The 16,748-nt window shown below is 38.2% G+C and overlaps 1 protein-coding gene across 2 annotated transcripts in view; it reads left to right on the top strand.

Annotated features, from left to right (window-relative positions):
• The window catches only part of IRS2 (insulin receptor substrate 2), a 29,593-nt gene extending 13,163 nt beyond the window's left edge, over positions 1-16,430 (top strand). For both annotated transcript variants that reach the window (XM_059721090.1, XM_006263182.4), the window contains one exon: positions 14,109-16,430. Coding sequence is in view for 1 of the 2 variants with exons in the window: in XM_006263182.4 (XP_006263244.1) it covers positions 14,109-14,113 (5 nt within the window). In the remaining variant the exon portion in view is untranslated. The remainder of the gene's footprint in view (positions 1-14,108) is intronic.
• Positions 16,431-16,748: the final 318 nt, after the last annotated feature.

Genomic DNA, 16,748 nt, shown 5'->3' on the forward strand with positions numbered 1-16,748 from the left:
TTAATAACAAAGTTATACATGAGAATTTTTTAAAAATTTTATTATGAAATTGTTTGGGCTGTTTAAAACATTTTAAAACTATTAGTTTTTAATATTTAAATATAATGTTTGAAGGTTGAGTCAGACTTAGAATTTGGAAAGGAGTGTCTCCAGTGAGTAGGGTAGACTTACAAAGGATATGAGGTTTTAGTGGAGAGAAAAGCTTTAAAGTTTTTGGATGCTAGTGGCTTTTTTGTTTTGTTTTTGTTTTACTAGTAAATATAAAGGTCTGTTCCAGCAAGGTATGTAGGAGATACTTAAAAAATGAGGGTAGCATTACTGATTTCAGGTTTTGTCACAGAAGCCCTGTATTATAAACACATAGCTTAACTGTATGTATATGAGGTGACATGGTCTAGAGAAATATGACAAAATACAGGGAATGAACATTAAATGTACTCCATCAAGGGAAATGCGGTCTTTAGGGATCTACTTGCACAATTACTGGGCACATAAGCCATAGGTACCGTGCATTAAGTTCAGTACCTGTAACAGGTATTAACTGAATGAACAGTAACTGGTGCTACCATGCAGTAGTGCTGACGCACACCTTTTTAGTTACGTTAACGTGCAGTAGACTAATTCTGCTGCACATTAGTGTAATAGCACAGCTTTTGCCATGACACCCTAATGCACAATAGAATTAGTCTACTGCACATTTAACATATCATGTAGATGCATCCACTATGTCACTATTATAGTAGTTACTCTTACAAACAGCATTAAAATAGCCTTTGAAGGATGCACAGATGAGCTTTAGGATGGTATTTCTTTGTATTTGCTTGTAACAACAAAACTTGTTATTCTACTGTTTTGTTTTAATATCAAATTAAATGCCTGTGAAAGTAGCTTTTTATTTTAATGGAGCAGCTGTGGTGTTCTAAATAGAAAGTTTTTATTTATTTTAATGAAAGGATGGCAGAGGTACAGTTTTGGGATCCACTGAAGGCTTTAAATGTTGTTCAATGTTTTCAAATAGGATGCTTTCCTATTGTACTTTATTTTGATTCAACGTTATAAGTCATTACCAGGGATTCTCTCTCTCTCATAGATAGATATCCACCTCTCTCTCCATATATAGCGGCATTTCATTTTAACCACAGAAAAATGTGGATTTTGGGTTATTTTTTTTAAATCCGAAAATTGGGGCTTTTTTTTTTTTTTGCCAGAGAAAACCAGGATCCCTGGTAATGACTTATAATGTTGTATCAGGTGCTGCATGCATAGTGGTGGGGAACTGGGATGTCTGTGCTGTGGTGATGGTGAAATGGGAGGGGCTGCCCATGTGGCTGGTGGAGGCACATGATGCTGTGCATGCTGAGGTAGGAGCCAGGCTCCCTGTCTGGTTGGGGGAGGGGGAGGAGAGCTGCTGGTATAACTAAGTGGACAGGAGAGGGGGAGCCAGCTACCTGCAGTGTGCATGTAGTGGAGGGAGTTGGGGGCGGGGAGGTGGGTGCCCACTTGCCCATGTGGCTTTCAGTCCTGTGGCCCTCGTGGCATGGAGCCCCTGGCTGCCTAGAAGTTGGATAGTCCTGGCATAGAGCATCAAGAATACTACTGCAGGCTTCAGGAGTGGCAATGATAGTACTCCAGCCCTAGGTTGAGATGGAAAAATGATTCCAGCCTTCCTTAGACACCTCTTATTCACAGGCTGTTTGTTCTTTTTCATCGCAGAGATGAAGACTTCACTCATACTCTTTTAAAAACCTGTTAAAATTACTCACAAATGCCTTTGTTCTTCAGGACTCAGGTTTGCATTTTACTTACTGTACATGACTTTTCTATAATAAGTTCATGTAGTTAATGTTGCAAGTTACTGTTTGTCTTAATCGGGTGTAGAATAAGAAGATATAATCTCCTTGGTTTCTCTGTTCCTAACATGTAAAACAAATGAATTCCTTCAATACAGGAATAGATTTATCATACTTGTATATAACATATCCTAGGTCTAGTTTTTAAAATTATCTCTAAAAATAACAATTATTTTGTTCATTATTGTTTGTGTATCCCATAAGGTAAGCCTTGTCTACCTTGGAAAAAAGTGTAATGAGAATTATTGCCATGAGGGGGAGGACTGTTTAGTATTTTTAGGAATTTAAAGGGAAGGGGGAGTTAGGGAATGACGGTACTGATAGTCATCAATCTCTGCCATTATAAGATCAATTGCAATAGAGAAGTAGTAAAAAAACCAAACAAAAACAGCCTCCCCCCAATTATTTTATTAATATCTTTTCCCAAGTTATTCTCATTCTTAGGTTGATCTGTTAGATTATTTTTTGTGGTTTTTTGCTTCTTTAATTTAAAACATATAGTAGTTTCAGAAAATAAAATGAACAGGAATCCACATTGTGCAAGCAAAATTAATTCTTATTTGGAAACACGAAATAAAGTACAATTCTTTTGTTTTTGTTAAGAAGAAAATGGCCATATTGAATTACGCTAAATAATGATCAGGTAATTCAATAAAACAAAATATTTCGTCAATTTTTTCCTTATTTAATCCATAGAATTTGGTAATTGTGGCATGTAAATTAGGTTAGAATTTAGTATAACAGGGCTTTGCTCTTCAGTCTTCTGGTTTATACTCCTGGAGTTCTGCTTCTTCCTTAGGTCAGGTACAATGGAGACAGCAGCCAACAGAGCCTTTCTTCCGTAATATTGGAAGAAAGTTCCCTATATGGACTGTGAGGCCTTTCTTACCATACTTACATTGCTTATCCTTTAATTTTAAATACTTTTAATCAAGGTCTGGTAGGGTTTTCAATTTTTTTCATAGTATGGACCATATATTAATAGAATCTGGGCCATTTCTCCTTACATGCATGAAGATTAAGGCCACTTCATGTCCTCTTTGTAACCATATAACATCCCTGTGGAACTATAGTGATCACCAAGGATCCTGGTTTTCTCTGGCAAAAAAACAAAATAAAACCAACTTTTTTAAAATCCAAAAATAACCCAAAAATTCTCATTTTTATATATAGAATGTTAAAATTCCAATATATATATATATATATTTATAGTGATGTTTCATTTTAATCACAGAAGAATGTGGATTTGGGGTTACTTTTCTAATAAAAAAAAAAAAATCTCCAATTTTTGAATTGGCGAAAACCAGGATGTCTGGCAATCACTTACTTTCCTGACACTGTTTCTAAGTGCTTTAATTACATTTATTAACTGAAAATAAGGAGATCTTATAATATATGAGTGACCAACCAGCTTTTAGTATGTTCCCAGTGGTCTATGGGCAGAATTTTGATACAGGAAACGCCTGTTTTTTCAGCCTATTTATGTGTGTTATATTGCATATTAACTGGAGGGAGAAGCTTTTCATGCTTGAGAATTCATTCAAGTTTATATCGGTTAATGTTGGAAGGTATTTCTGTGGTCTGTTGCCAACAGTTTAAACTGATGTCTTGCTTTGGGTTTTTTTATGGCTGACTTATTTGGTTAAGTAGAGACATTCAGTGGTGAACTTAGAATTTTTGTACCACCCTCTGTTGCATTTTGTTCCTCTTTTTGTGAATGGGCATCTTCAGGGGTTGAATGGGCTGCTGAGATTTCAGTGTCATGAAAAGCAGTAAGAGGAAGGGTAGGATTACTCACAAACAAGGTGAGATCATCACCAGTATGATAGTTAGCCACATTTTTTCCTAATGTTGTGCACATATTTGTGGCTGATGGACACAAATTTCCTTCTGATCTAGATTTCTGTATAACCAAGTACTGTAACATTAAAACCATAGGGAAGCCTAATATAGACTTTCTTCCAGGGAAACAGTTGTGTATTTCCAAATTGAATGAAGCCAGTTAATTCTTTTGGCATTAGTTAAGTCCTGATTTGTGAATTCACAGCAAAAGTGACTACTATCCATTAGTTCACCTTACCCAATATATTCCCAATAATATGTATACATATGGGTTTGGTTTTGGGGAAACAGTCAGTTTAAGTGTAAATATGCTGTATTTTGCTCAGTTACACCATTTATAATAAAGATTAGTTGCTGATACTGTGCCTGTTTTAAGCTAAAGGACTTGAAACGGGTTTGCTGTTTGCTGCATATTTGCATCAGCTGAAGATAACAAAGTACTTCTGCCTATCCTGGACTGTACTTCCCCTGGTTAGTTTATGTGGTATTGTACTTGTTCAGCAAATGTGAAATTAAAATGGATTTGTGTATTTTTTTGGCTGTGCAGCTGTCTGTACTGTTGACTGTACCTTTTTCAATATCTTGTCTGGTCAGTCACAATACATGAAGCATGCAAGGATGACATGCTCTTAGAACTTGGAAAGGGCCTTGTGACACCTGGCAGGGTAGAGGGGTACCTCTGAGAAACACTTGTATTTTGCACTGTCTCCTCATATATATTTTTGTGGTTTTTATTCTCCTTTTTTGTGGTTTAACACTATTGCTAAGATGGTTTACTAAACAGTATCTTGTCTTTTTATAAAACTGTATCTGCTGCCTATTACTTTAGTATTTATTGTACTCCTTGGTTTTGATATCCCAGGAACAATGTGATCACCCAAAAGCTCTGACTGGGTGGGATGTCATGAGCAGGAGAAAATGGTTGCATGCTTGTAAGCTCTCAATACTTCATCTCATGCTGAAGTTTGAAGTATTTTGGTGTGTGCTGAGCACTTGTGGGGTTGGAGACTAAGCCTTAAACCAGAAAGATTCTTTTTGTTTATCCATTCATGGATACTTTCCCAGTAACAAAATAATATTGAAGGAAGAAAGTCCTAGTTATGTAACCTTATAGGCAAACTTGTTAAATAGAGCATTTTGTCAACATGTAGGGTCAGACTTCAGTGCATCTTTTAAAAGCAGCTGAACCTTGCTATCTTCTGAATATACTTCACTCATCCGCAAATCACAGTAGCTAGATTTTTGTGCAAGAACAAGGGGAAGGGAACGCTAGAAAACCCTTAGCTATAAGGAGGAACTGCTGAGAGAGTTCAGTACATGACCCATCAGTACTATGTGTGGTTATTCTTGGGGACCTACCCAAATTGAGGCAGCAGATAGGTGATTTCATGGACTGATCATGATGCTGGCCACCATTTTTATGGTCTTTTCAGAGCTGACTTCCCCTGCTGCTGATTGGCTTATGGGCTCTGGTGGCCCCGCCCCTCACTGCTGGTTGGGCTACCCTTTGTGCAGCCCTGCCCCTCATGGCTGATTGGCAGAGAGGGGCAGGGCTGCATGAAAAGCAGCACTCAGCCAATTGGCAGCAGAGGGAGTGGCCACCATCTTGGCTGCTCTCCTGTATACCGGCGGTCTATAAGGCTGGACTGCGACATTTGCTGGCTCTCACTGGGGAGCCAGCATTTTATTTTTCTTAAGTTTGGTTTTTCTTCTTTCAGTGGTTCTGCCCAAATTCACGGAAACTGCTGTTTTTGCGGTTTCTGCAAAAATTGTGAAATTGCAATTTGAATAGATCCCTAGTTATTCTTTAGATAAGCACTTAATGACAATCCCATAATTTAAAAAGTGCACGATGCTGTGGGATTTGCATTGTGGAACATTAATACTAGGTTCTGTAGTTTGTAAAATAAATTTCACCTTTCTTTAAATCACTTTGAAGGTTTGTGAGTATCACTTCGAGAGTATACTGTGCCTTGAACACAGTAACGTAATATTTAAACATTTTTTTTTTTTTTTCCTTCCAAGGCACTTCACTGGTTTTAATCTGTACATCTCACAGCTGAAAACTAGCGTAGATAATGAGCTGTTGTCTAAACCATTGGTGACCAAACTTTTCAGGATCAGATGAGAGGTGCTTGGGCTCTCCACAGGTCAGATCTGGTCTGTGGCGTGGCTGGGCTGTTTCTGCGGGGCACAGACCTTTAGCATGGGACTGATCCAGCCATGTGGGGCTCAGAAATTTGGCAGCGGGGTAGTGCTGCAGTGTTAATAGCCACCACTCATCCACTGCCAAATTTCCAGAACCAGGGGAAGGCCCATATGCCGGATTATATGGCTCTGTAGGCCAGGGATTGAACACCCCTGGTCTAAACCGATTCATCAGTTGACTTGGGCATACTCATTGCTCCTTAAGGTATGTAGCTTGGCAGTTTATATTTGCATTCCTTAACTACCTTTGTGAAAGTTTAGCATCTATGTAATCTAGCAGAGCTAATGAATATAGTAGGCTGTTTCACCTTGCCTCTCCAGGAAGCTATTTGATAAGAGGATTCAAGATGCATGCAGTGGAGCTGGAACAATCTTGATTCATTCAGTACAACTTATGTTCTTTGCCTGAGAAAGAAAGTGAAATGTGAAAGTGACAAACAGGTCTATTTATTGCAAGTATTTTTTGGATTCAAAAATGATATTCAAACACCAGTTCTACAAACTGTTCATAGAGAAGGAGATTTTAAAGATTGATATTGCATTTCTAAACTACTCACCAGCTTGTTGCCTCTGTTTTCAAATGGAATATCAATTAGTCTTCAGGTGTAACATGCAGATGGATATTTATGTTGTTAATATAACAAAGATGCCTCAACTCCTTTCCCTTTAACAGTTGCATGTGAACCTCAAATTTTACATTAAACCAGTATTTTCTCTATTATAGAGAATCATGAAAATAAGATGCGTTTAAAAATGTCCTGTTTTAACATCCGACCAATTTTTGTAGCGTTGTTTTTGTTAAATAAAGGTTTTTATAGTAGGTGAAGCAGTGGTAAAGAATAAAGAAATCTAGATTGTAAATTAGAAACAAAAATATATGTTCCTAGATGCGCTATTGTTCTGTTCATATTTAAGAGGTGCTAAATGTTTAGGACATGACTGGTTTTATTTACCTAGGTACAGAGAGAAATAGCCTGTTTGGGAGATTTTGTTGGAGGGCAGGTGCAGGCAGATCTTTTCAGCCGTGTTCAGAGACATAAAATATTGTTGAAAAGTGATTGGCATTAGCTTAGTAATCACTGACCAAAGTTCTGCTCTAAGTTAGAAGCATGCAGTCCTGTTAAAGTAGGAAGTCATGACACTACAGACGCAACTGAGACCAGGATTTGTCTTTGATGGCAGGAAAGAGAGTTTTGGAAATGGATACTTTATCTTTTCTGAACACCTTGAATTGTGACTAGTTTATTGCTCATTAGTTTTAATGCCAAAGGTAGAACTATATACATGTTGTAATACGTTGTATTTGTAATATGTATGTATTAAAGTATACATACACATATATGTGTATATATAATACGTGTATGCATGTGATATCCTGACATGGGGCTTGGGAAGGGGTCTAAAAGCTGTGCATGCATCTCTGCTTGGCTGTGTGCGTGGTTTTTAAAACCCTGGGGTTCCAGGAACACTGAGATGGGATCATAGGAAAAGAGAGCTGGAAAGGACCTCATGAGGTCATCTTGTCTAGCCCTCTGCTCAAGGCAAGATCATGTCTGACTACACCATCCTAGCTCAATGTCAGTCCAACTTACACTTAAATATTTTCCAGAGATGGAGATTCTACAATTTTTCTAGGTAACCTGTTGCAATGCTTGATCACCATCATAGTCAGAAAGGTCCTCCTAATCTGCAACCTAAATTTCCCTGTCTGCAGTTTGAAGTCATTGCTCCTAGTAGTATTTTTCACAGTCACAAAGAAAAGGCTACTTCCATCTTCCTTATAATTGCCTTTTCGGTATTTGATTTTCAAGTGATGTGTCTGTTAATACAACCCAGTATGCTGTTGGTATTTTTTTTTTCCAGCAAGAATGCACTGTTGGCTCATAGTCGGCCTATGGTCTACCATAACCCCCAGGTTCTTCTCTGTAGTATTGCAGCCTAGCTGGTCATTCACCAGTCTGGATTTGTACATGAAGTTATTCTGTTTCAGGTGCAGGACCTTGTACTGGTCCTTGTTGAATCTCATCTGATTCATTCTGGGCCATTTCTGTACAGTCTGTTCAGATCCTTGTGAATCCTAGCCCTACCCTCCCAAGTGCCAGTAACTCCACCCACTTTGGTGTCATTTGCAAATTTGTTGAGCATACACTCCATCCCTACTCAATCACTACTGATTAAGATGTTAAATAATACTGGATCCAGGACAGAGCCTGGGGAGCCCCATTTGATAACCTCCTCACAGCTTGTCATTGAGCCATTGATGACCATTTGCTGAGCACCATCAATTTTTTGTTTTGTTTTGGTTTTTTTATCCATTTTATAATACTGTTCTCTGATTGGTCTATCTTTAGCTTGTTAATGAGTATGTTGTGAGAGCCTGTCAAAACCTTGCTGAAGTCAAGGTATATCGTAGCCACTGCTCTCTCTCTATCCACGGAGCCCGTCACGTTATAAAAGTGCAACCCGGGTGTTTAGCCACCACAAGTGCAGTCAAGCTGGGTTGAATGAATAGTTTTCAAGAGTCCAAGGGTGTTGGGAACCTGAGATTGTGGAGCGGCTCTCCTTGATCTCCAATTACCCTGCACTGGGCTTATAAACACTATATGTGCTGTCCAGCTGTGCTGTTTATGCCTTGTTGAGACCTGGAGCTACCCTTTGCCCAGTCCTATATTGGCATTGGGCATGTGACAGCCTCAGGTCGCAGGCTGCCTAACAGCTGGGGGTCAGGGCTCCTCTCATGCCTGGCATGCTTATAGCCTTGACCAAGGCAAAGCTGCAAATATGCTGGATACAGGGCCAGTCTGGGCTCCTTGCTCCCTATGTCACAGCACTTTCAAATGCTCTGCTCTACACCTTGCATTTGGTTTGAAGTCAAGGCTGCAAGTGTGCTAGGCCAGCTTGAGACCCCATGCTAATCTATGTTCCAGTTGATTGCCAGCATTGGGATTGGGGCACCTCCAGACCCAGTTTGAGACTTCATAGATTTCATAGACATTAGGGCTGGAAGGGACCTCGGAAGATCGAGTCCAGCCCCTTGCCCAAAGGACTTGGAGCTGCCTGGTCCTGATGCTGAAAATTGAGCACTTCCAGGCTGTGTTCAAGATCCAGTCAGCTGATGGTTGGCATTGGGATGGGGCAGCCCCAGGGCTGTCTCTAGCTAGTGCCAACAATTAGCTGATTGGTGGAATCAGGACTGGGCAGTGTGGGACACATGCCACACATTCAGTTTAAGGAACCATACAAGCCTACCAAAAGATGTTCTATATTAGACATCTTTGTGGCTAGTTTGCCATTTTATGGCACCATAAATTAGATGAATGTGTGGCATGTGGGCTTTTATAGCAGAATTAAAATGTTAATCATTTTATTTATTTCATTAGCTGCAACTCCCATCTATTCCAGAATCTGTAAGAAGAATTTGGCTCTAATCATGCATTGTGGTGATTTTGCTTTGAAAGTGCACCAGTACGCAACTTAGCCTTTAACAGATCTTTAGAAGGAAACCCTAGATCACTTGAAGCGCTTGCATACAGCAGCCTTTTCAGGTTGTGTGGAAGCATGTTTTTGCTTAAAAAGATAATATCTGTCTCTTTGATTGCAATAATTAAATGTAAGGGTTTTTGTTTTGATTATTCAGCCCAATCATTAAAAATACCTTTGCACACATATCATTTTGTATCATAACTTCTGATACAGAAATCCTTATCTAGCTAAACCCTGCTCTCCCTCTTTAAAGGAACTCCCATGTTTTTGTTAGTGATTGTAGAGAAGTCTATACTTGCTAAGTGCTTACTTCTTAAGCTAAAAGCATGTTACGTTTTAAATAACATTTTACTGTTCTTGACAGAATAACAACCCAAGAAGAAAGAGGTAGTTGGCCATGTTAGTGTGAAATTAGGCAGAAGGCAAGGCAAGGTAATACTTAACATATTCAGAGAGGCTACAGACAATTTTGTCAGATCCTATGAATGGACTTGCAGAGAGCAAGCATACTAAACACAAAGGAATAAAAAAAGCTATTTTAAATGCAAAGGATAAGGAAAGGGGGAGGAAAAAGAGGGGTACTGCTGAGAGAGGTAAAGGTGGGTTAAAGAGATGAAAGTAGATAACCCACTGAAGACCTATCCAGATAATGGAATAAGAATCTAGAGTCTCTGTTGAGACCATACTTAACACAGCCCAGTCTGTGGATGATTTCTTCCACAATTTCATGTTCAGGTTCTGTTTAACAACAGCTACTCTGAGGTCTGTGATAGAGCATCCAGGGAAGTTAAAGAAGAGCAGGTGAGATATAGTTGTTTGGATAGTTCGCCTCAGATTATGCAAAACACAATTTGTTTGAGCCAAAAACCATATTTTCTTGGTTACATTGGGCATTTATGCACGTACCTTTTTGTGCTGTGATGCGCCAGAGATCTGACGCATTGGAGCAGACTTGATTTATCAAGTGTGCTCCGCGCGTGAGCTGATGTGTACTACACAGCATTGCATGCAGTTGTATAAGCAGCAAAATGTGTCTCAGTGCCCAGAAAATGGTGGCGGTGCACTTTTGAATTAAAATGCCTTCGATTGTGTTTTAGTTCAAAAGTGCACCAATGTGAATTTTGCCATTTATACAAGTGCACGCGCCACATCACAAGGCACTTCTAAAAGTGCCTAGCACCACGGGGCGAGCATGTGTACAAATGCCTCCAGATTTTTTCCTATGAAAACCATTATTCCTATGAGGACCATTATTTCAAATTGATGGTGCTGATGAACACTTTGTGTGTTGTTTGAAGTATTGCTCAAGCACATAATTAAGCTCTAGTTTAAAAACATTATTTTTGTAATTGGGACCAAATCTTACTATTCTTACATGAATAGCTCCACTGAGTTCAGTAAGATTACTCACAGAGACCCCTAGTTAAGCCCCTGAGTAGTCTTTTGGACTTCACTGCAGCTACCCGTGTGCTTAAATTAAATGTACTCTAAACTAAGTTACTGAAAAAAGGTAAGAAATAAGGTTTTGGATTTGATCAGAGGTAGGCTTTTTTGGGAACTAATATTCTTGTGGAAAGGGACAAATGCTAATTAGAGAATTTAACCATACATGTTTTCATTTTTGCTCTTCCCTTCCTTTAACAGGATGTCATGACAGTATAAAATATAAGTCTAAAATTATTATTACAGGCTGCAGTTCAGATCAGCGCCCTCTTGTTCTAAGCACTGAGTCACAGACATATCTAACTTAAGTGAAATCATAGCGTGTACATATTTAAATACTTGTGGTAGGAAAGTCAGCAGGATTGCTTGGGGTGGAAAACTTAATTTTCAGGATCAGGACCTAACTCAATAAGGCAGACAAAGGAAGGGAGGTGAAATATAGGGACAAGGATATATATACAGTGATTTGTGTGACTGGCCTACAGTCACCCTGGCTAGGGAGAGACATTCAAAAAGCCGGAGGCTGAATTGATTCAAACTTTGTAGTTTAGTCTAACCTGCATAGATTGAATTGATTTGCAAGTGAATAGACATTCACTTTTGATTCTGGAAATGCAGGCACATGCCTGCACTACCTCAGGTTAGAAACCGGGGTGCTACTGCGAGCCTTCCTTTCCCTTCAGGGTGGAGGGAAGCTGAACTGAGGGGTGGTCTGACCAGGCCCCAGCAGGCTGAATATGACTAGGGAGGGGTTTAACCCCCACCCTGGCCTGCAGGGACCCTAGCCGGGGTCTGCCTGGCTTTTCCCTTCTGCTAGTGGCTCAGCATGGCCTGGGACCCCCAGAGCCCTGCTCCCAGCCAGTGGGCGATCCTGTAAACTGTTTGAAGTAAACAACATATCACTGTTTGAAGTAAACTTTTTAAACAAAAGCACCAAAACCTGTATCAGATATTGTATTTTGATGTGTATGTGGTTCTGAGTAAAGGTATATGATTTATTTTCAACGTGATGTTTCATTTGATCCACGTATAGACAGATAGTCCAGGAGCGGAAACTGTATAATGCCTGATGCGTTGCGTGGTGGCTAGAGCCTTGTCCTAGGAAGTTAGAGAGAAGCAAGTCCAAACTTAGATGACGTGTAGGGTCTACTCTGGGTCTTCCACATCCCCATATTTTAGTAAGGCTTCCCCTTAGCATTTACGCCCAGGTATGCATGTACATAGTCATGTACCTGCCTAGCTGGTACATAGCTTCCACCCTGCGTGTGTTGACTTTGAGCTATTTCGTACTCGGTGTGCTGGCTGGTTTAGATACTGTTTTGTTGTACGTAATTTTCCCTATGCACTTACCATCGAATTCATGCTGAGGGCTTAGATGCTTAAGGGTATGGGCACATGAACCTGCTGTCATAAGGTAAGGTAAGGTATGGTACAAACTTAATGGATCAGCTGTTTCATGGTAACTGTCTGTATGCATGCTGTGACCCTGTGGTATAGTGACAGTTTAATCTGCAGTGAAAGTGGGGTGAGCTATCTTGTTTTTACCATGAGGAAAGATTGTGCTTTTGGGCACTTACCACAGAGTAGCTGATACACTGTAAGGTCCCTCCCTAGCTTACCTCATGGTAACTTGCTCACGTGCCCATACCTTAAGTCCTTGATTGGATCTAGCTCTAAGTCCTTATTTATGCACCTAAATAAGTAGCCTGACTTTCAAAAGTACCAGGGCACCTTGCAACTCCCATTGGCTTAGACTTTCCTTGGATAAATGTTAATAGTGTTATGTTTTCAGAGGAATTTGATAACACAGAGGCAAACAGGTCCACCTTCAATTTATTTTGTAGAGTTATGAGGGAAAAAATCATTGTGTTTGGATAGTTATGCATCTATATAACTAACTGAAAATTAATTATATTAATGCCATGATCACACTTGTTATTCAGGATTTATAACTTGTTAGTTATCTTCTTTGTAGGTAGATTTTAAATTCATGTTACATCCCAACTGTAAGCGAAATGTAAAAAAAAAAAAGTATGCTGTTGTCCGTGTCCTTTATCCTTTGTTTCTTCTGGAATGTAACAAGAAACTTTATTTTTCCTTTAAAAAAACCAAACAAACCGCTCATTTTAAACATCAGATTCCTATGAGTTTTTAAAAGACATTGTTGCTGCAAATATGAATTAAAAGAAAACCAAAAACTAAATAGGTAGCATAGGGGTACTTGACCACAGTTTTACGCTCATTCTACCTTTTTTCCCATATGTACCTTGTTTGTTTTTTTGAAAAGTAGAACTTAAAAGGTCTCAGATTTCTGATTATTATTGTGTATACTATAGCACTATTTAACTAGTTTATTGAAAGCTGAAAAATATCTGTATAAAAAGCAACATGCCAAAGAAATGTGTTTTTTTGTTTTTTTTTTTAATGACCACAATAACAAACCATCTCAAAGTTGTGAGTTAATCAATATGACTGTGTCCTTTTATGTCAGTGGTACACAACTACCATTAATTCTTTATAGAGAAAAAAACATCAGATAGGTCAGCTGGGTTCTTTAAGATAACTCACTTCATACTAAAATCCTATATTTTAAGGTAGACATTGGCTTAGTCTTTTTGGGCAGCTCTTGCCTCAAACAGGCATTCATTCTGCATAAGAGAAAGGAAGGACTATGGTATTTTTTTGCCATCTTTCTCTCTAGAATTTTATGCCTTTGGCATGGTAGACTTCTTAACAACTGAAACAAGTCAGCTAGTTATCCATTATGCATTGGTTTCTTTTGAGACTTATCCTTTGTACAAGATAGTCACTAGAAATTCTAGCTTTGTAATAGCTGGAAATAGCTTGCATTTGGATATCTTCAGTTTAGTTGGAAGCTGTTGTCTGTGTTTCTTCATTCAAGGACTAACACCTTGCTAATAGTGCAAACTGATGAGGATCAGAAAACTTAAATATTTTTGTCAGAAAAGTTTAGGAGGCATTTTCATTGTTTCTTTCCCCATTTTCTGACCAGCTCTAATTCACCTGCTTAACGGTTTAAATACCTGTAGTTGGACAACTGCATGAAAATTAATATAGTATTTGGTTGAAAAATGCTCCTTTTGTTTTCTCTTTCTTTATGTAATAATGTGTGATTGTCGTTAACATAATTATCTATAAAAATAATTATACTTTGTTTTCATTAAAGCTTGATCTGAAGGCAAAATTAATCTCTTTATTAAGAACAGCAATTTGATTTTTGGTGGCCATATTCATTGACTTTATTTCATTTTTTCTTTTCAGAGTGAAGGAGTTACTTTTATCACCTCAAAAAAAAAATCAGAATACAACATTCAAAGAAGCTGCTCGGCCTATGTTTTCTAAGATCTGAAGCTGCTTACGGTTTACTTGTTTATTTTGTTGTTGTTTTTTTTTGTTGGTCCGGACAGTTACTTAACTGCTATGGACTATACTGGACAACAAATCTGCAAGGAAGGGAAAGCAACCTGCCTCACATTTCTTGTCGTTGGCATCTACATTGTGCTGCTGTTTTGACAGACATTGAAGATGTTCTTTAAAATTTGGAACTTTTCTGCCGGCCTGTTTAACTTACGGCCAATGCCTTCATTTCCTTTTTCTGCAAAGACGAACTGTATTTATTCTTCAGCATGCTAGGGGATTCTGTAACACCTGCTAAAACAGTAAAATCTGGTATTTACTGGCATAATTTCAAGCCTACCGCAGTACTACCTCAGTTAAAAGTAAAGCCGGATTTGTATTGTTGGTGTACAACAGGACCTCCTTTATCTCTATGCTGATTATCTCTCAAGAACAGTCATCAGCCTTATTGAACTTTTAAAGTATACAGCTGCTGGTTGGTTCTCATCACTAGCTGCAGTGTTTACTTATCAGACAAAGCTCTATGTGGGCTCTGAAAAGTCTAAAATGAGATAACTTTGTGGATTAGATTTTGAAGGATTCAGAATAGTTATAAAATGTGTAACTGAAGCAACATAAGTTAAAATCATCAAACTGTATTGGGGGTATCTCTCTTTATCTTTAACACACTTGTTTAATCCTCTCTATGTAGGTGTTTATGTAGGTACTTTGAATTGCAAAAGCCTTTTCTCCTATTTATAAGCTCATGTTTGTCAGCTAACCCTGTTCTTAGCTGCATTTCTCATAACCAAAAATTGACATAGGCATGCTAGGAATGCAAGGATGATAATGGGTATTGGGTAGATTGAAATGTTAATTTAAAAACCATATTATCATGCTGTTGGGAAGTCCTAATATTTGACTTGAAAAGCGGCATTGCAACTGAAGGCATCATTAAAGGGAAAAATAAGAGTTTTAGTCATTTATCCAGAGTTCTTTACAAGAGTACCCGTTTTTACATTTTCAGTATTCTGAAAATACCAGTGATGTTGTGACAGTGTCACAGCTATCACATACAACTGTTGCACCAGACTAGCAGAATGTTATGTCACCTTGTTGCTCCTTTGAATTTATTGAATACTATATAAAATTTTAAAGGTACCTCCCCAGTGCCTGCTCTGATAGTCATGTAAGTATTACACTAAGTTGAGTTGTGTGAGATTTTTTGAAAATTCTTTGTGTGAGATGGAGAATCTATACATCACTATAAACCCAATGCATTATACATATTTTTGAGGAAGACTAGAATCAATGTCTTACAACTATAACTAATGGCAATGCAAAGTCTTCCTGCTTACATGCTGAACTTTTAAAACAGAGGATTGTATTACAAGACAAAGATGAATGTAAACAAATTCCTTCCACACCCTGTAACATTTCCTTTCTGTATAATTTTCTGGGGTCTCACAACACAGCAGTATAGACTAAATATTGTGTAGTTTATAACATCAATTTTAAATGTCTAACTTCTCATCTTAAAATAATCCCAAGCTGTAAAATGTTCTAAGATATGACTTTTTCGATATTGGTACTAAAACAAAATGGTTGTTGACATTTCCTGTCTGAACCCCACACCTAACTATAGCACTGAACATGGTACCTGCTGAATACAATATTTTAACTTCTATTTTGAAGTAGCCCTCTCTCTACCAAGTGTAAATCATGCCACTATAAAAATGGTTTATAGTCACATAGCAACTTCAAAGCAAAGAAACTTGATAATATACTCAATTTTCCTCTATCCTGTATATTTCACAAAAGGCATATGCAATATTTACATTCTTAATTTAGTTTACAGAATGGAACCAAAATGTATAAATGTTATGTTTGCTGAAACTTCACAATGTATATTGGGTCTTTGTACATTTTGCCTGACTTACCTTAAATTTAAAATATTTTTTGCTATATAATCTTAACAGTTATTAAGCAGTGTTTTCTTTTTGGGTACGTATTGTTTCTGGATATCAAGATGTTAAATATATTTCCTGCTATTGTGATATGACAAGAGACTTAACTTATCTTGCTGTGTCTTCCAATGTACACGCTGTATATAAGGATATATGTGATGCTGCTGGAGACAAGAATAAATGGAACTAGAGTAGTGTATTGTATTTAGTCTGTATTGATCATGGATGCTCTCCTTAATAGCCATATGCAATAAAATACATTATTTATGAAAGGAATAAAGTCTTAAAGGCCTGCTTTCTGTAGGGTTTTTTTAGGGGAGGGAGGGAAGGTTGGTTCGTTGGTGAAATGAACTTGCTTTTATTTTTGCTTCTTTAACATGAAACACAGTTTCTATGAATTAATCTTTTTCTGCACTCATTCCCTTCCTGTGCATTAATGCCATAATAATAGGCACGTCTACACGTTATGCTACATGGCCATATGGCCTGCTACAGCAAGGTAGTGAGCATGTGGGTCTACACATGATTGGCAGCTACATCACCGCAGTGGCATACACCCCCATTTTAGCACATCACTACAGTGATGTAGCAGCATAAT

This window comes from Alligator mississippiensis, chromosome 1 (genome assembly GCF_030867095.1).
Source record: "Alligator mississippiensis isolate rAllMis1 chromosome 1, rAllMis1, whole genome shotgun sequence".
NCBI lineage: Eukaryota > Metazoa > Chordata > Crocodylia > Alligatoridae > Alligator > Alligator mississippiensis.